The 20,573-nt window shown below is 63.0% G+C and overlaps 2 protein-coding genes across 2 annotated transcripts in view; one reads left to right on the top strand and one right to left on the bottom strand.

The window, feature by feature from the left end:
• LOC311164426 (A.superbus venom factor 1-like) overlaps window positions 1-12,172 on the bottom strand; it is a 64,012-nt gene extending 51,840 nt beyond the window's left edge. The window contains exons 1-9 of the mRNA XM_084223880.1: window positions 12,025-12,172; window positions 9,436-9,628; window positions 6,679-6,838; window positions 3,753-3,823; window positions 3,570-3,664; window positions 3,393-3,475; window positions 3,202-3,292; window positions 2,004-2,106; window positions 667-787 (exon numbers count right to left, since the gene is read on the bottom strand). Coding sequence (XP_084080006.1) covers window positions 667-787; window positions 2,004-2,106; window positions 3,202-3,292; window positions 3,393-3,475; window positions 3,570-3,664; window positions 3,753-3,823; window positions 6,679-6,838; window positions 9,436-9,628; window positions 12,025-12,122 — 1,015 coding nt within the window. The 5' untranslated portion in view covers window positions 12,123-12,172. The remainder of the gene's footprint in view (window positions 1-666; window positions 788-2,003; window positions 2,107-3,201; window positions 3,293-3,392; window positions 3,476-3,569; window positions 3,665-3,752; window positions 3,824-6,678; window positions 6,839-9,435; window positions 9,629-12,024) is intronic.
• Window positions 12,173-16,698: 4,526 nt separating this feature from the next.
• The window catches only part of LOC311164386 (proto-oncogene vav-like), a gene marked incomplete at its 3' end in the record, with an annotated part of 44,959 nt that continues 41,084 nt past the window's right edge, over window positions 16,699-20,573 (top strand). The window contains 1 exon segment of the mRNA XM_084223825.1: window positions 16,699-17,041. Coding sequence (XP_084079951.1) covers window positions 16,838-17,041 — 204 coding nt within the window. The 5' untranslated portion in view covers window positions 16,699-16,837.

The raw sequence follows: 20,573 nt of genomic DNA, 5'->3' as shown, positions 1-20,573 counted from the left end.
CCTGTTCCCCCACTGTCCCTGTCCCCCCGTGTCCCCCCGTGTCCCCTCGTGTCCCCCTGTGTCCCCCCGCTGTCCCTCTCCCCCCACTGTCCCTGTCCCCCCGTGTCCCCTCGTGTCCCCCCACTGTCCCTGTCCCCCCACTGTCCCTGTCCCCCCGTGTCCCCCCACTGTCCCTGTCCCCCCTTGTCCCCTTGTATCCCCCTGCTGTCCCTGTCCCCTCATGTCCCCCTATGTCCCCCCACTGTCCCCTTACCTTCCCTGTCCCCCCATGTACCCCCATGTCCCCCCATGCCTCCCCGCTGTCCCTGTCCCCTGTGTCCCCCCGCTGTCCCTGTCCCCCATGTCCCCCCACTTTCCCTGCCTCCCCCATGTCCCTGTCCCCTGTGTCCCCCTGCTGTCCCCCGTGTCCCCCCCGTCCCTGTCCCCCGTGTCCTCCCGTGTCCCCCCGTGTCCCCCCGTGTCCCCCCGTTGTCCCTGTCCCCCATGTCCCCCCGTGTCCCCCATGTCCCCCCGTGTCCCCCTGTGTCCCCCCACTGTCCCTGTCCCCTGTGTCCCCCTGCTGTCCCTGTCCCCCGTGTCCTCCCGTGTCCCCCCGTGTCCCCTCGTGTCCCCCCACTGTCCCTGTCCCCCCGTGTCCCCCCGTGTCCCCCGTGTCCCCGCACAGACCTGACTCGGTGATGACGGTGACAGTGACATAGAGGGAGTGTCCCACCAGCTCCTGGGGGTTGGGGAAGCGCTCGCGCAGGTGAGCCATGGACAGCAGAGCGTCGGCGTTACCGGCCTGCACCTGGGGACACCGTGGGGACAGGTTGGGGACAGGGTTAGGGACAGGGTTAGGGACAGCAGGGGAACAGCAGAGTGTCGGCGTTACCGGCCTGCACCTGGGGACACCGTGGGGACAGGGTTAGGGACAGCAGGGGGACAGCAGGGGGACAGGGTTAGGGACAGCAGGGGGACAGCAGAGCGTCGGCGTTACCGGCCTGCACCTGGGGACACCGTGGGGACAGGGTTGGGGACAGGGTTAGGGACAGCAGGGGGACAGCAGAGTGTCGGCGTTACCGGCCTGCACCTGGGGACACCGTGGGGACAGGGTTAGGGACAGGGTTAGGGACAGCAGGGGGACAGCAGAGCGGCGGCGTTACCGGCCTGCACCTGGGGACACCGTGGGGACAGGTTGGGGACAGGGTTAGGGACAGGGTTAGGGACCGCAGGGGGACAGCAGAGCGTCGGCGTTACCGGCCTGCACCTGGGGACATGGGGACAGCAGGGGACAGCAGGGGGACAGGGTTAGGGACAGCAGGGGGACAGCAGAGTGTCGGCGTTACCGGCCTGCACCTGGGGACATGGGGACAGCAGGGGACAGCAGGGGGACAGGGTTAGGGACAGGGTTAGGGACAGCAGGGGGACAGCAGAGTGTCGGCGTTACCGGCCTGCACCTGGGGACACCATGGGGACACCGTGGGGACAGGGTTAGGGACAGGGTGGGGGACAGGGTTAGGGACAGCAGGGGGACAGCAGAGCGTCGGCGTTACCGGCCTGCACCTGGGGACACCATGGGGACAGGGTTAGGGACAGGGTTAGGACAGGGTTAGGGAAAGCAGGGGGACAGGGTTGGGGACAGCACGGCCTTGGGGTCACCGTCCTGAGCCTGGGGACACGGGGACAGGGTTAGGATAGGCTTGGGGACAGGGCTGGGGACAGGGCTGGGGACAGGGTTAGTGACAGGTTGGGGACAGTGCCAGTGGCGGTAGCAGTGCCAGGCTCACCGGGACAGGGCTGCAGACAGGTTGGGGACAGGGACAGTGCCAGTGCCGGTGGCAGTCCCAGGCTCACCGGGACAGGGCTGGGATCAGGGTTGGTGACAGAGTTGGTGACACATTGGGGACAGGGACAGTGGCAGTGCCAGGCTCACCGGGACAGGGTTGGTGACAGGGTTGGTGACAGGGTTGGTGACAGGGCTGGTGACACGTTGGGGACCGGGACAGTGGCAGTGCCAGGCTCACCGGGACGCGCCGCAGGGACTGGGGGATGCTCTTCTTCTCGTCGTCCACCATGACCCCGAAGAGGACAAAGGCCACGCCCTCCACGTCCTTCCCGTACAGGTACCTGGGGACAGCCACCGTGTGACCGTGTGACTCTGTCACCATGTCACCCTGCCACCCTGTCACTGTGTCACTGTGTCACCATGTCACCCTGTCACCATGACCCCGAAGAGGACAAAGGCCACGCCCTCCACGTCCTTCCCGTACAGGTACCTGGGGACAGCCACCGTGTGACCGTGTGACTCTGTCACCGTGTCACCGTGTCACCCTGCCACCCTGTCACCATGACCCCGAAGAGGACAAAGGCCACGCCCTCCACGTCCTTCCCGTACAGGTACCTGGGGACAGCCACCGTGCCACCCTGTCACCCTGTCAGCCTGTCACCGTGCCACCCTGCCACCCTGTCACCGTGCCACCCTGCCACCCTGTCACTGTGTCACTGTGTCACCGTGCCACCCTGTCACCCTGTCACTGTGTCACTGTGTGACCCTGTCACTGTGCCACCGTGTCACCCTGTCACTGTGTCACTGTGTCACCGTGTCACCATGTCATCATGTCACCCTGTCACTGTGTCACCATGTCACCATGCCACCGTGCCACCGTGTGACTCTGTCACCCTGTCACTGTGTCACTGTGCCACCGTGTCACTGTGCCACCGTGTCACCCTGTCACCCTGTCACTGTGCCCCCGTGTCACCATGTCACCCTGTCACCCAGTCACTGTGTTACTCTGCCCATGTCACCGTGTCACCCTGTCACTGTGTCACCGTGCCACCCTGTTACTGTGTCACCCTGTCACTGTGCCACTGTGTCACCCTGTCACCATGTCACCGTGTCACCGTGCCACTGTGTCACCCTGTCACCGTGCCACGGGGTCACCCTGTCACCCTGTCACCCTGTCACTGTGTCACTGTGCCACCGTGTCACCCCTCTGTCATCCCATCCCTGCCACCCCCATTGTCCCCATGTCCCCATCCTGTCACCCCTCTCTCATCCCCTCCCTGCCACCCCCATTGTCCCCATGTCACCCCGTGTCCCCCTCCGCCCTCCCTGTGTCACCCCCAGGGACACCAGCCCAGCCCAGCTGTCCCCTGCCCCCCAGACAGCCGTGACCCCGGAGGGGACACTTTTGTCCCCAAGAAGGGACATTTTGGTGTCACCTGGCCAGGATGGACACCCTGAAATCCGCCTGGCGGTCGATGTACAGGAACTTCTCCTCCGGCACCAGGGACACCTCGAAGCTCGGCAGCACTGCGGGGTGACAGCGGTGACATCGGTGACGCGGTGACGCGGTGACACCGCCACCCCTTGGGGACAGCCCCCGATGTCCCCGAGGCCGCCCCTCACCCACCGTATTCCTTGACCTCGAACTGGGCGCTGAAATCCTGATCCGGAGAATCCTCGAATTTGGCCGAAATCGTCCACGTGCCCAAGCTGGGGGAGGGGACAGGGAGGTGACAGGGGGGTGGCAGGGGGGTGACAGCGGCGGGGGTGTCCCCGGGCCGCCACGGGGGACGGTGGCACCCACCTGACGACCTCGGGCAGGTTGTGGTTGAGGGACAGGATCCCGTTCTTGGTCGGGGACGACACCGGGACTTGTTTGATGATGACGTTGTCGGGCGTCTGAGGGGACACGCGGGTGGCACCGTGTCACCCATGTCACCTCTGTGTCACCCCCTGTGTCACCCCTGTGTCACCCCAGGGCACTCACCTTGACCTCCACGATGACCGTCTTGGCCACCGGCTGCATGAGGTGGCCCACGGTGAAGAGGCGGCAGAGGACTGGGAGGGGACAGAGGGACACGGTGAGGGGACACAGGGGACACAGGGGACACAGGGGACACGGTGAGGGGACACAGGGGACAAGGTGAGGGGACACAGGGGACATGGTGAGGGGACAGAGGGGACACAGGGGACATGGTGAGGGGACACAGGGGACAGAGGGGACACGGTGAGGGGACACAGGGGACATGGTGAGGGGACACAGGGGACACAGGGGACACAGTGAGGGGACACAGGGGACACGGTGAGGGGACACAGGGGACACAGGGGACACAGGGGACATGGTGAGGGGACACAGGGGACACAGTGAGGGGACACAGGGGACACAGGGGACACGGTGAGGGGACACAGGGGACACGGGGGACACGGGGGACACAGGGGACACGGTGAGGGGACACAGGGGACACGGTGAGGGGACAAGGTGAGGGGACACAGGGGACACGGTGAGGGGACAAGGTGAGGGGACACAGGGGACACAGGGGACACAGGGGACACGGTGAGGGGACAAGGACAGGGTGGGGACACAGGGGGCAAGGTGAGGGGACAAGGTGAGGGGACACAGGGGACACGGTGAGGGGACACAGGGGACACAGGGGACACGGTGAGGGGACACAGGGGACACAGGGGACACAGGGGACACAGGGGACACGGTGAGGGGACATAGGGGACAAGGTGAGGGGACACAGGGGACATAGGGGACAAGGTGAGGGGACACAGGGGACACAGGGGACACGGTGAGGGGACACAGGGGACAAGGTGAGGGGACACAGGGGACATGGTGAGGGGACAAGGTGAGGGGACAAAAGGGACAAGGTGTTGGGACAAGGTGAGGGGACACAGTGAGGGGACACAGGGGACACAGGGGACACGGTGAGGGGACAACGTGGGGACGTCCAGCACTGGGAGGGGACACAGGGGACTGAGAGGGGACACGGGGGACAAGGTGAGCAGGGACAGGACGGGGACACTGGGTCCCGCTGGGGACATCGCAGGGAGGTCCCCAAATGGGTGGCAGTGGCACCCCAAGGTGCCACCATCGCCCTGAGGTGTCACAGAAGGGTGACACAGCACCCCGGGGTGTCCCCAACCCCGAGGTGTCACCGGGAGGTGCCACCAGCACCCCGAGGTGTCCCCAACCCCGAGGTGTCACCGGGAGGTGCCACCAGCACCCCGAGGTGTCCCCAACCCCGAGGTGTCACCGGGAGGTGCCACCAGCATCCCTGGGTGTCCCCAACCCCGAGGTGTCACCGGGAGGTGCCACCAGCATCCCTGGGTGTCCCCAACCCCGAGGTGTCACCGGGAGGTGCCACCAGCATCCTCAGGTGTCCCCAACCCTGAGGTGCCACCCCAAGGTGCCACCAGCATCCTCAGGTGTCCCCAACCCCGAGGTGTCACCGGGAGGTGCCACCAGCATCCCTGGGTGTCCCCAACCCCGAGGTGTCACCGGGAGGTGCCACCAGCATCCCCAGGTGTCCCCAACCCCGAGGTGTCACCGGGAGGTGCCACCAGCATCCTCAGGTGTCCCCAACCCTGAGGTGCCACCCCAAGGTGCCACCAGCATCCTCAGGTGTCCCCAACCCCGAGGTGTCACCGGGAGGTGCCACCAGCATCCCCAGGTGTCCCCAACCCCCCTCAGTGTCCCCAACCCCCCACGGTGTCCCAGCACCCCGAGGTGTCCCCACAGCTGTGGTGTCCCCACAGTGTCCCCGCAGTGTCCCCTGGTGTCCCCACTGTCCCCTGGTGTCCCCAGCTGTCCCTGCAGTGTCCCCAAAGTGTCCCCATCCCCTCGGTATCCCCACAGTGTCGCCACCCCCGCGGTGTCCCCAGGTGTCCCCACAGTGTCCCCCACTGTCCCCACAGTGTGCCCCCAGTGTCCCCCCAGTATCCCCCAGTGTCCCCACAGTGTCACCGCAGTGTCCCCCCAGTGTCCCCCGTGTCCCCAGGTGTCCCCGCAGTGTCCCCGCAGTGTCCCCCCGTGTTCCCAGCTGTCCCCCCCGTGTCCCCTGATGTCCCCACAGTGTCCCCGCAGTGTCCCCGCAGTGTCCCTTCAGTGTCCCCGCAGTGTCCCTGCGGTGTCGCAGCAGTGTCCCCGTGGTGTCCCCCCAGTGTCCCCCCGTGTCCCCAGCTGTCCCCGCAGTGTCCCCATGGTATCCCCAGCTGTCCCCAGGTGTCCCCCGGTGTCCCCACAGTGTCCCCGTAGTGTCCCCAGCTGTTCCCGGTGTCCCCCCGTGTCGCCCGTGTCCCCAGCTGTCCCCACCTGTCCCTGCAGTGTCCCCGCAGTGTCCCCTGGTGTCCCCACCTGTCCCTGCAGTGTCCCAGCAGTGTCCCCGCAGTGTCCCCCAGTGTCTCCACAGTGTCCCCAGCTGTCCCCACAGCGTCCCCCCATGTCCCCAGCTGTCCCCAGCTGTCCCTGGTGTCCCCCGTGTCCCCATGTCCCCGGTGTCCCGGTGTCCCCGCAGTGTCCCCCGGTGTCCCCAGCTGTCCCCCCGCAGTGTCCCCAGCTGTCCCCGGTGTCCCCCCGCAGTGTCCCCATGTCCCCGGTGTCCCCAGCTGTCCCTGGTGTCCCCCATGTGCCCATGTCCCCCCGTGTCCCCCGTGTCCCCAGCTGTCCCCCCATGTCCCCGGTGTCCCCAGCTGTCCCTGGTGTCCCCCATGTCCCCGGTGTCCCCTGGTGTCCCCGCTGTCCCCATGTCCCCGTGTCCCCGGTGTCCCCCGGTGTCCCCGCTGTCCCCATGTCCCCATGTCCCCAGCTGTCCCCGGTGTCCCCGGTGTCCCCATGTCCCCATGTCCCCCCGTGTCCCCAGCTGTCCCCATGTCCCCATGTCCCCATGTCCCGGTGTCCCCGTGCGGCTCACCGGTGCTGCCGGGGGTGTAGATGGGTTTGTCGGTCTGCACGAAGATGTGGCCGCTCTGCAGGGACACCAGCAGCACCTTCTCCAGTGTCACCGCGGCCACCCGCGCTGTCACCGCCACAAACTGCTTCCCCGGCGCCTGCGGCAGCGCCTTGGCTGGCACCTGAGGGACGGGGACACTGGGGACATCCGCGGGGACACTGGGGACAGCCAGAGGGACACTGGGGACAGCCAGAGGGACGGGGACACTGGGGACATCCGCGGGGACACTGGGGACAGCCAGAGGGACAGGGACAGCCAGAGGGACAGGGACACTGGGGACAGCCAGAGGGGCACTGGGGACATCCACAGGGACACTGGGGACATCCAGAGGGACAGGGACACTGGGACAGCCAGAGGGACAGGGACAGCCAGAGGGACAGGGACACTGGGGACATCCAGAGGGACAGGGACAGCCAGAGGGACAGGGACAGCCAGAGGGACAGGGACAGCCAGAGGGACAGGGGACAGTGGGGACATCTGCGGGACAGGGCACAGCCAGAGGGACAGGGACAGTCAGAGGGGCAGGGACACTGGGGACATCTGTGGGGACAGGGACACTGGGGACAGCCAGAGGGACAGGGACACTGGGGACAGCCAGAGGGACAGGGGACACTGGGGACATCCACAGGGACAGGGGACACTGGGGACATCCACAGGGACAGGGGACACTGGGGACAGCCAGAGGGACAGGGACAGCCAGAGGGACAGGGACACTGGGGACAGCCAGAGGGACAGGGGACAGCCAGAGGGACAGGGACACTGGGGACATCTGTGGGAGAGGGGACACTGGGGACATCCAGAGGGACAGGGACATCCAGAGGGACAGGGACACTGGGGACATCTGTGGGACAGGGGACACTGGGGACATCTGCGGGACAGGGACAGCCAGAGGGGCAGGGGACACTGGGGACATGCAGAGGGACAGGGGACATCCACAGGGACAGGGACACTGGGGACATCTGCGGGGAGAGGGGACATTGGGGACATCTGCGGGGACAGAGACATCCAGAGGGACAGGGACAGCCAGAGGGACAGGGGATATTGGGGACATCTGTGGGGACTCCAGGAGTGACCATCCCCATGGATACCAGCAGTGACCACCCCACTGTCCCCAGGAGTGACCGCTGTCCCCACTGTCCCCACTGTCCCCTCTGTCCCCACTGTCCCCTCTGTCCCCACTGTCCCCACTGTCCCACTGTCCCCACTGTCCCTCTGTCCCCACTGTCCCTCTGTCCCCAGGTCTGACCGTCCCTCTGTCCACCCCCGGACATTCCCCTCCCCCGTCCAGGGTTCAGTTCCCGTTTCCCGTCCCGGGCAGTGACCGCGGGGACAGGGACACGTGCCGGTCACCGGGGGGGGTGGCAGCGACTGGGGGGGTGACAGTGACCGGGGGGGGTGACACTGACCAGAGGGGGGGGTGACAGTGACCAGGGGGGGGTGACACTGACCAGAGGGGGGTGGTGACACTGACCAGGGGGTGGTGACACTGACCGGGGGGGGTGACACTGACCGGGGGGTGACAGTGACCAGGGGGAGGTGACACTGACCAGAGTGGGGAGGTGACACGGTACCTTGATGGTGGCACTGACCAGGGGAGGTGACACGGTACCTTGACGGTGGCAGTGACCAGGAGAGGTGACACGGTACCTTGATGGTGACACTGACCAGGGGGTGGTGACACTGACCAGGGGGAGGTGACACTGACCAGAGGGGGGAGGTGACACGGTACCTTGACGGTGACACTGACCGGGGGAGGAGGTGACACTGACCAGGGGGTGGTGACACTGACCAGGGGGAGGTGACAGTGACCAGAGGAGGGTGGTGACACTGACCAGGGTGGGAGGTGACAGGGTACCTTGACGGTGGCCGTGGCCAGAGGAGGGTGGTGACAGTGGCCAGGGGAGGTGACACTGACCAGAGGGGTGAGGTGACAGGGTACCCTGACGGTGACACTGACCAGGGGGGAGGTGACACGGTACCTTGACGGTGGCCGTGGCCAGAGGAGAGAGGTGACAGTGACCAGGGTGGGAGGTGACACTGACCAGGGGGGGAGGTGACAGGGTACCTTGACGGTGACACTGACCAGGGGAGGTGACACTGACCAGGGTGGGGAGGTGACACTGACAGGGTGGGAGGTGACACTGACCAGGGGAGGTGACACTGACCAGGGTGGGGAGGTGACACTGACAGGGTGGGAGGTGACAGGGTACCTTGACGGTGGCCGTGGCCAGGGTGGGAGGTGACACTGACCGGGGGAAGGTGACACTGACCAGGGGGAGGTGACACTGACCAGGGGGAGGTGACAGGGTACCTTGACGGTGACACTGACCAGGGGAGGTGACACTGACAGGGTGGGAGGTGACAGGGTACCTTGACGGTGACACTGACCAGGGGAGGTGACACTGACCAGGGTGGGGAGGTGACACTGACAGGGTGGGAGGTGACAGGGTACCTTGACGGTGGCCGTGGCCAGGGTGGGAGGTGACACTGACCGGGGGGAGGTGACACTGACCAGGGGGAGGTGACACTGACCAGGGGGAGGTGACAGGGTACCTTGACGGTGACACTGACCAGGGGAGGTGACACTGACCAGGGTGGGAGGTGACACTGACCAGGGTGGGAGGTGACACTGACAGGGGGGGAGGTGACAGGGTACCTTGACGGTGGCCGTGGCCAGAGGAGGGAGGTGACACTGACCAGGGGGAGGTGACAGGGTACCTTGAGGGTGGCCGTGGCCATCATGCCCCGCTCCGGGCTCAGCTCCACGCTGCTCCGGAACAGGACCTGGCGCTTGTGGGGGAAGTCCTGGAGCAGCAGCAGGGCCGGGGTGGCCGCGCTCAGCCCCGGCGCCTCCAGCAGCACCGGCTCGTCCGTGTCCAGCCGCAGCACGGCCGGCGTCACCAGGGTCACCCTGGGGACAGCGCGGGCTGGCACCTCGGGCACCTCGGGGGGCACGGCGCAAAGGAACCCCAAACCTGTCCTGGGGTCACCTTGGGGACAGCACGGGCTGGCACCTCGGGCACCTCGGGCACCGGGGGCACGGCCCAAAGGAACCCCAAACCTGTCCTGGGGTCACCTTGGGGACAGCACGGGCTGGCACCTCGGGGACATCGGGGACGGGGGGCAAAGGAACCCCAAACCTGTCCCCAAAACACCTCGGGGACCTCGGGGACCGGGGGGCACGGCGCAAAGGAACCCCAAACCTGTCCCCAAAACACCTCGGGGATGGGGGGCACGGCGCAAAGGAACCCCAAACCTGTCCCCAAAACACCTCGGGGACCGGGGCACGGCGCAACGGAACCCCAACATCTGTCCTGGTGTCACCTTGGGGACCTCAGGAACCCCAAACCTGTCCTGGTGTCACCTTGGGGACCGGGGGGCACGGCGCAAAGGAACCCCAAACCTGTCCCCAAAACACCTCGGGGACGGGGGACACGGCGCAAAGGAACCCCAAACCTGTCCCCAAAACACCTCGGGGACCTCAGGAACCCCAGCATCTGTCCTGGTGTCACCTTGGGCACCGGGGGGCACGGCACAAAGGAACCCCAAAATCTGTCCTGGTGTCACCTTGGGGAGCTCAGGAACCCCAAAATCTGTCCCCAAAACACCTTGGGGAGCCCAAAAACCCCAAACCTGTCCTGGTGTCACCTTGGGGACCTCACAGGACACAGGAACCCCAAAATCTGTCCTGGTGTCACCTTGGGGACCTCAGAGCAACCAGAAACCCCAAACCTGTCCTGGTGTGACCTTGGGGACCCCAAAAACCCCAAAATCTGTCCAAAAACACCTTGGGGACCTCAGGAACCCCAAATGTGTCCTGGTGTCACCTTGGGGACCTCAGGAACCCCGAACCTGTCCTGATATCAACTTGGGGACCTCAGGAACCCCAAAATCTGTCCTGGTGTCACCTTGGGGACCTCAGAGCAACCAGAAACCCCAAAACTGTCCCAAAAAACACCTTGGGGACCTCACAGGACACGGGAACCCCAAAATCTGTCCCCAAAACACCTTGGGGACTTCAGGAACCCCAAAATCTGTCCTGGTGTCACCTTGGGGACCTCAGGAACCCCAAAATCTGTCCCCAAAACACCTTGGGGACCTCAGGAACCCCAAAATCTGTCCTGGTGTCACCTTGGGGACCTCAGGAACCCCAAAATCTGTCCCGATATCAACCTGGGGACCTCAGAGCAACCAGAAACCCCAAATCTGTCCCCAAAACACCTTGTGGACTTCAGAGCACCGAGAAACTCCCAAAATCTGTCCCAAAAACACCTTTGGGACCTCACAGGACACAGGAACCCCAAAATCTGTCCCAATATCACCCTGGGGACCTTACAAAGCCTTGGGGACATCAGAGCACCCAAAAACCCCAAAAATCTGTCCCCAGAGCAGCTTGGGGACCTCACAGGATGCAGAAACCCCAAAATCTGTCTTGATATCACCTTGGGGACCTCAGAGCAACCAGAAACCCCAAATCTGTCCCCAAAACACCTTGGGGACCTCAGGAACCCCAAAATCTGTCCTGGTGTCACCTTGGGGACCTCAGGAACCCCAAAATCTGTCCTGGTGTCACCCTGGGGAGCTCAGAGCAACCAGAAACCCCAAATCTGTCCCCAAAACACCTTGGGGACCTCACAGGACACAGGAACCCCAAAATCTGTCCCAAAAACACCTTGGGGACCCCAAAAACCCCAAAATCTGTCCTGGTGTCACCTTGGGGACCTCACAGGACACAGAAACCCCAAAATCTCTCCCAAAAACACCTTGGGGACCTCAGGAACCCCAAATCTGTCCTGGTGTCACCTTGGGGACCTCAGGAACCCCAAATCTGTCCTGGTGTCACCTTGGGGACCTCAGGAACCCCAAACCTGTCCTGGTGTCACCTTGGGGACCTCAGGAACCCCAAAATCTGTCCTGGTGTCACCTTGGGGACCCCAAAAACCCCAAAATCTGTCCCCAAAACCACCTTGGGGACCTCAGGAACCCCAAAATCTGTCCCCACAGCACCCATGGGTGGGGGAGGTCCCAAAAAAGGGGATTCCGTGGGGGTCCCATGGTTTGGGGGTCACACGGATGGGTGGGTGGGGGTCCCATGGGTGGGGGTGGGGTGGGTTCCCATGGGTTGGGGTGGGGGTCCCATGGGTGGGGGTGAGGTTGGGGTCCAATGGGGGTGTCGGGGTTGGGGGTCCCATGGGTGGGGGTGGGGTCCCATGGGTGGGGTGGGGTGGGGGTCCCATGGGTGGGGGTGGGGTGGGATGAGGGTCCCACGAGGGTGTCGGGGTTGGGTGGGGGTCCCCAATGTCTCACAGCTGAGCGCGGGCGGGGGTCCCGAGCAGCACCAGGGATCCGAGGAGGAGGAGGAAGAGGAGAGGATGAGGAGGGGGCGGCAGCGCCGGAGCCCCCATGGCCGCGGGGAGGGGACGGCGACAGCGACGGCGACAGCGACAGCGACAGCGACGGCGACAGCGACGGCGACACGGGGGTCCCTTTATGGGGGTGGCCCCGGTGGTTAATGGGTAACCCGGCCCTGCCCCCACCCATGGGTGGGGGTCAGGGTGGGGGTGGGGGGCTCCGGCCACCTCCGGCCACCTCCGGACACCTGCGGCCACCTGCGGCCACCTGCGGCCACCTGGGTGGGGGTGACACCGGCGGGACCCCCGCGGCAAGTTGGGGGAGGGGTGGCCCTGGCTGGGGGAGGGGTCCCGCAGCCTTGGGTGGGGGTGGGGCGGGCCGGGTGGGGGAGGGGCGGGCCGGTCGTTCCTCATTTCGGGGAAGGAGCTGGCGAGGGGCCAGCGCGGGGCTTGCGACATCGCGGGGACACCCGGGGGGGGGTGGGGGGACACCGGGGGACAGCGCTGGGCTGGGGGGTGAGGAGGGTCCTCCTTGAGAGCCCCCTCCCCCTCCCCTCAATAGGTCATGGACAGCTGGGTCACCTGGGTGACACCTGAGAGGACCTGGGTGAGCTCCAGGACCCCTGGTAGGACCTGGACACCTGGGTGACACCTGAAAGGACCTGGGTGAGCTCCAGGACCCCTGGTAGGACCTGGACACCTGGACCTGGACACCTGGGTGACACCTGAAACATCCAGGTGACATTCTGGACCCCTGGTAGGACCTGGACACCTGGGTGACCCCTCAAAGGACCTGGGTGACCTCTGGACCCCTGGTAGGACCTGGACACCTGGACCTGGACACCTGGGTGACACTTGAAAGGACCTGGGTGACGTCCAGGACCCCGGTAGGACCTGGACACCTGGGTGACACCTGAAAGGACCTGGGTCACCTCCAGGACCCCTGGTAGGACCTGGACACCTGGGTCTGGACACTGGGTGACACCTGAAATATCCAGGTGACATTCTGGACCCCTGGTAGGACCTGGACACCTGGGTCACCTCCTGGACTTGGACACCTGGGTCCATCCTGAGACCCCTGATGGGTCCTGGGTGACCTCCAGGACCCCTGGTAGGACCTGGACACCTGGACCTGGACACCTGGGTGACACCTGAAACATCCAGGTGACATTTTGGACCCCTGCTAGGACCTGGACACCTGGATCTGGACACCTGGGGGACCCCTGAAAGGACCTGGATCACCTCTTGGACCCCTGGTAGGACCTGGACACCTGGACCTGGACACCTGGACCTGGACACCTGGACCTGGACACCTGGGGGACCCCTGCAGGGTCCTGGGTGACCTCCAGGACCCCTGGTAGGACCTGGACACCTAGACCTGGACACCTGGGTGACACCTGAAAGGACCTGGGTGAGCTCCTGGACCCCTGGTAGGACCTGAGCACCTGGGTCTGGACACCTGGGTGACCCCTGAAAGGACCTGGGTGACCTCCAGGACCCCTGGTAGGACCTGAGCACCTGGACCTGGACACCTGGACCTGGACACCTGGGTGACACCTGAAATATCCAGGTGACATTCTGGACCCCTGATAGGACCTGGACACCTGGACCTGGACACCTGGGTGACACCTGAAAGGATCTGGGTGACCTCCAGGACCCCTGGTAGGACCTGGACACCTGGGTCACCTCCTGGACTTGGACACCTGAGTCCATCCTGAGACCCCTGACAGGTCCTGGACCCCTCCTGGACCCTTCTGGGCCACCATGTCCAGCCCACCTGGAGCTCACCTGGGCCACCATGTCCAGACCACCTGGACTCACCTGGGCCACCATGTCCAGACCACCTGGACCCCTCTTGGACCCTCTGGGCCACCATGTCCAGCCCACCTGGACCCCACCTGGACCCACCTGGGCCACCATGTCCAGCCCACCTGGACCCCTCTGGGCCACCATGTCCAGACCACCTGGATCCCACCTGGACCACCATGTCCAGCCCACCTGGACCCCCCCATTGTCCCCTTGTCCCCTCTCCAAGCCCCAGAAGCCCAGATCCACCCCCGTGTCCCCTGTCCCCCCCATTGTCCCCTTGTCACCCCCACCCCCGTGGTGGCAGCTCCTCCCCGGTGCCACCGCGGGGACAGGAAGTCACCCGGGAGCCACCACCCGGGCCCGGCTCCCGTTGTCCCCCGCGGCACCTCCGGGGCGCAGGCGCGCCACCTCCCTTGTCCCCTGTGTCACCTCCGGGGCGCGGGCGTGTGACATTTCTGCCTCGGGCCACCCCCCAGGCCGGGCCACCGGGCCACCAGGCCGGGCCAGGAGGTCCCCCAGGCCACCGGAGCGTCCCCAGCCGTGGGGGAAGGGGGAGAAGGAGCCCATCGGGAGCATCCGGACGTGGCGGTGGCACCGGGAGCGACAATTGTCACTTGTCACCGGTGGTGGCCCCACGGGGCCCCAGCGCCTCCGGTTCCTCCCTTTCCTGGGGGGAAGGGACCTCCTGCGCCGCCGTGGGAGCGATTGGAGGTGCTGAGGTTTGTCCAGGGGGCATCCAGGGGTCATCCAGGGGGAATTCCAGTGGTCATCCAGGGGGAATTCCAGTGGTCATCCAGGGGTCATCCAGCGGCTCCTCACTGGACGTGGTCCTGCCAAGGTCACACGAGGCAGGGCCTCAGCTGGTCCTGCTCTGGACAGGAGGGGTGACGCTGGGATCTCATCTCCACTGGGATCTCATCTCCACTGGGATCTTATCTCCACCAGGATCTCACCCACGCCAGGATCTCACCCAGGGCCAGGATCTCACCCACACCAGGATCTCATCTCCACCAGGATCTCACCTCCACTGGGATCTTATCTCCACCAGGATCTCACCCACGCCAGGATCTGATCTCCACCAAGATCCCACCTCCACCAGGATCCCATCTCCACCAGGATCTCACCTCCACCAGGATCCCACGTCCATTTGGATCTCATCTTCATTTGGATCCCATCTCCATCAGGATCTCACCCACACCAGGATCTCACATCCACCGGGATCCCATCTCCACCGGGATCTCACCTCCACCAGGATTTAACCCACACCAGGATCTGATCTCCACCGGGATCTTATCTCCACCGGGATCTCACCCACACCAGGATCCCATCTCCACCGGGATCTCATCTCCACCAGGATCTTATCTCCACCAGGATCTCACGTCCACCGGGATCTCACCCACACCAGGATCCCATCTCCACCAGGATCCCATCTCCACCGGGATCTCATCTCCACCAGGATCTTATCTCCACCAGGATCTCACGTCCACCGGGATCTCACCCACACCAGGATCCCATCTCCACCAGGATCCCATCTCCACTGGGATCTCATCTCCACCAGGATCCCACATCCATCAGGATCTCACCTCCCCTGGGATCCCATCTCCACCAGGATCCCATCTCCACCAGGATCCCATCTCCACCAGGATCTCATCCCCACTGGGATCTCATCTCCACCGGGATCCCATCTCCACCAGGATCCCATCTCCACCAGGATCCCATCTCCACCAGGATCTCACCTCCACTGGGATCTTATCTCCACCGGGATCTCACCCACGCCAGGATTTAACCCACACCAGGATCTGATCTCCACTGGGATCTCATCTCCACCAGGATCTCACCCACACCAGGATCCCACCTCCACCAGGATCTCATCTCCACCGGGATCCCACCTCCACCAGGATCTCACCCACACCAGGATCTCATCTCCATTTGGATCTCATCTCCATCAGGATCTCATCTCCACCAGGATCCCATCTCCACCAGGATCCCACCTCCACCAGGATCCCACCTCCCCTGGGATCCCACTTCCACTGGGATCCCACCTCCACCAGGATCCCATCTCCATTTGGATCCCATCTCCACCCGCTCCTGGCCAGAGGTTGGTGGTTGGACCCTCTTCCATCAACTCCTCCATTGAAATTTATCCTGCCAGGACCCATCTCCATTGAAGTTCATCCTGCCAGGACCCACCTCTATCAGCTCCTCAACAGAAATTCATCCTGCCAGGACCCACCTCCACAGAAATTCATCCTGCCAGGACCCACCTCCACAGAAATTCATCCTGCCAGGACCCACCTCCACAGAAATTCATCCTGCCAGGACCCACCTCCATTGAAGTTCATCCTGCCAGGACCCACCTACATTGAAATTCATCCTGCCAGGACCCACCTCCATCGGCTCCTCCACAGAAATTCATCCTGCCAGGACCCACCTCCATCAACTCCTCCACAAAAATTCATCCTGCCAGGACCCACCTCCACCACTTCCTCCACAGAAGTTCATCCCACCAGGACCCACCTCCACTGAAGTTCATCCTGCCAGGACCCACCTCCACAAAAATTCATCCTGCCAGGACCCACCCCCATTGAAATTCACCCGTCCAGGACCCACCTCCAGCAGTTCCTCCATTGAAATTCATCCTGCCAGGACCCACCTCCACAGAAATTCATCCTGCCAGGACACACCTCCGTTGAAGTTCACCCCACCAGGACCCACCTCCACCAGTTCCTCCACTGAAATTCATCCTGCCAGGACCCACCTCCGCTGAAATTCATCCTGCCAGGACCCACCTCCATTGAAGTTCATCCTGCCAGGACCCACCTCCACCAGTTCCTCCATTGAAGTTCACCCCACCAGGACCCACCTCCACTGAAATTCACCCTGCCAGGACCCCCCTCCCTCATTTCCCCACCGAATTCCACCCTGCCAGGACCCGTCCGCGGTGTCCCCAGCGTGTCCCCATGGAGGTGTGGCGGCAGTGCGCCCACTGGCTGGTGGCGGCGCGCGTCCTGCCCGCGGGTCACCGCGCCAGCAGCCCCGGGGGACAGGTGTGGGACCTGGCGCAGGCGCTGCGCGACGGCGTCCTGCTGTGCCACCTGCTGAACGCGCTGCTGCCGCGCGCCGTGCCGCCGCGGGACATCTGTCCCCGCCCGCAGATGTCACAGGTGAGGGGACATGAGGGGATGGAGGGGTGACAATGACAGTGACAGTGACAGTGACAGTGACAGTGACAATGACAATGACAGTGACAGTGACAGTGACAACGCGCTGCTACCGCGCGCCGTGCCGCCGCGGGACATCTGTCCGCGCCCGCAGATGTCACAGGTGAGGGGACATGGGTGACAATGACAGTGACAATGACACCGTGCCGCCGCGGGACATCTGTCCCCGCCCGCAGATGTCACAGGTGAGGGGACATGGGGGACAATGACAGTGACAATGACACTGTGCCGCCGCGGGACATCTGTCCGCGCCCGCAGATGTCACAGGTGAGGGGACATGAGGGGATGGAGGGGTGACAATGACAGTGACAATGACAGTGACAATGACAGTGACAGTGATACTGCCCTCCTGCCGCGCGCCGTGCCGCCACGGGACATCTGTCCCCGCCCGCAGATGTCACAGGTGAGGGGACATGGGGACAGGGGGGTGACAGTGACAGTGACAGTGACAGGGACAATGACAGGGACAATGAGAGTGACAATGACAGTGACAATGCCGCCGTGCCGCCGTGGGACATCTGTCCCCGCCCGCAGATGTCACAGGTGAGGGGACATGGGGTGACAGTGACAGTGACAGTGACAGTGACACCGTGCCACCGCGGGACATCTGTCCCCGCCCGCAGATGTCACAGGTGAGGGGACACGGGTGACAGTGACAGTGACAGTGACAGTGACAATGACAGTGACAATGCCGCCGTGCCGCCGCGGGACATCTGTCCCCGCCCGCAGATGTCACAGGTGAGGGGACATGGGTGACAGTGACAGTGACAGTGACAGTGACAGTGACAATGACAGTGACAACGCGCTGCTGCCGCGCGCCGTGCCACCGCAGGACATCTGTGTCCGGCCACAGATGTCACAGGTGAGGGGCTATGGGGGACAGGGGGGTGACAGTGACAGTGACAATGACAGTGACAGTGACAGTGACAGTGACAATGACAGTGACAATGACAGTGACAGTGACAGTGACAGTGACAATGACAGTGACGGTGACAATGACAGTGACAATTTCCTCCTGCCGCGCGCCGTGCCACCGCGGGACATCTGTCCCCGGCCGCAGATGTCACAGGTGAGGGGACATGGGGACAATGACAGTGACAATGACAGTGACAATGCCGCCGTGCCACCGCGGGACATCTGTCCCCAGCTGCAGATGTCACAGGTGAGGGGACATGGGGGGACAGGGGGGACATGGTGGGGTGACAGTGATGGTGACAATGATGGTGACAATGGTGGGTGGTGGGGACAATGGGGATGGGGACAATGGGGATAGGTACCTTAATGGGGACAATGGTAGGTGGTGGGGACAATGGGGATGGGGACATTGATGGGGACAATGGCGGGTGATGGGGACAAGGAGGATGGGGACGTTGATGGTGACAATGGTAGGGACATTGATGGTGACAATGATGAGTGTTGGGGACAATGGTGATAGGGATGTTATGGGGACAATGGTGGGGACATTGATGGGGACAATGATGAGTGATGGGGACAATGGGGATGGGGACGTTGATGGTGACAATGGTAGGGACATTGATGGTGACAATGATGAGTGATGGGGACAATGGGGATGGGGACGTTGATGGTGACAATGGTGGGGACATTGATGGGGACAATGATGAGTGATGGGGACAATGGGGATGGGGACGTTGATGGTGACAATGGTAGGGACATTGATGGGGACAATGATGAGTGTTGGGGACAATGGGGATAGGGATGTTATGGGGACAATGGTGGGTTGTGGGGACAATGAGGATGGGGACATTGACGGTGACGATGGGGGATGGGGACAATGGGGATGGGGACATTGATGGGGACAATGGTGGGTGGTGGGGACAATGGGGATGGGGACAATGGGGATAGGGACACTGACGGGGACAATGGTGGGTGATGGGGACAAGGGGATGGGGATGTTGATGGTGACAATGGTGGGTTGTGGGGACAATGCTAGTGACATTGATGGGGACAATGGTGGGTGATGGGGACAATGGGGATGGGGATGTTGATAGTGACAATGGTGGCTGGTGGGAACAATGAGGTTGGGGACATTTATGGGGACAATGGCAGGTGGTGGGGACAATGGGGATGGGGACAATGAGGATGGGGACATTGATGGGGACAATGGTGGATGGTGGGGACAATGAGGGTGGGGACATTGATGGGGACAATGGTAGAGACATTGATGGTGTCAGTGATGAGTGACGGGGACAATGGAGATGGGGACATTGACGGTGACAATGGTGGGTGTGGGTGAGGGTGGTGGCCACGATGGGGACAAGGGGAGTGATGATGATGGTGATGGGGACATTGGGGTTGTTGGTGATGGTGACATTGATGGTGACAATGACAGGACTGGTGTGACTGGGGTGATGATGATGATGATGATGATGATGATTAAAATGATGATGATGATGATGATGATGATGATGATGATGATGATGATGGGACTTTGGGATGATGATGGTGGGGACATTGACGGTGACAATGACAGGACTGACATGACCTGGGGTGATGATGATGATGATGATGATGATGATGATGATGATGATGATGATGATGATGGGACTTTGGGATGATGGTGGCGGGGACATTGATGGTGACAATGACAGGACTGACAGGACCTGGGGTGATGATGATGATGGTGATGATGATGATGATGATGATGATGATGATGGTGGGGACATTGACAGTGACAATGACAGGACTGACAGGACCTGGGGTGATGATGATGGTGATGGTGATGGTGATGATGATGATGATGATGATGATGATGATGATGATGAGGGTGGGGACATTTACGGTGACAATGACAGGACTGCTGTGACTGGGGTGATGATGATGATGGTGATGATGATGATGATGATGATGATGATGATGATGGGGACATTGACGGTGACAGTGACAGGGCTGGTGAGAACGATGGCAGTGATGACGTGGTGATGGTGACAATGACAGTGACGGTGGTGGCCACGGTGCCAGGGAGGTGACATGGACAGGGACAATGGTGCTGATGGTGACAATCTTAGCAATGATGGTGCCAAGGGGTGACAAGGACAAGGGTGACGGTGACAACGACAGCAGCGGTGACACAGATGGTGGCAGTGCCACCACTGGTGACAACGGTGGTGATGGTGATGGGGGTGACAATGACAATGCTGGTGGCAGTGATGGCACTAAGGGTGTGACCAGGACAGGGACAATCATTGACGGGGTGACAGTGACAATGATGATGATGGTGGCAATGTTCAGGGGGGTGACAATGACGATGACAGCGTCGGGGACAGAGATGATGGCAGCGCCATCATTGGTGACAACGGTGGTGATGGCGGTGACAATGACAATGCTGGTGGCAGTGATGGCACTAAGGGGGTGACAAAGACAGGGACAGTCATTGACGGGGTGACAATGACGATGATGATGATGGTGGCAATGTTCAAGGGGGTGACAATGACAATGACAGCATCGGGGACAGAGA

The sequence above is a fragment of the Fringilla coelebs genome (assembly GCF_963513975.1).
Source record: "Fringilla coelebs genome assembly, chromosome: 32".
Lineage (NCBI taxonomy): Eukaryota > Metazoa > Chordata > Aves > Passeriformes > Fringillidae > Fringilla > Fringilla coelebs.
This window is presented reverse-complemented; position numbering and strand designations above follow the sequence as displayed.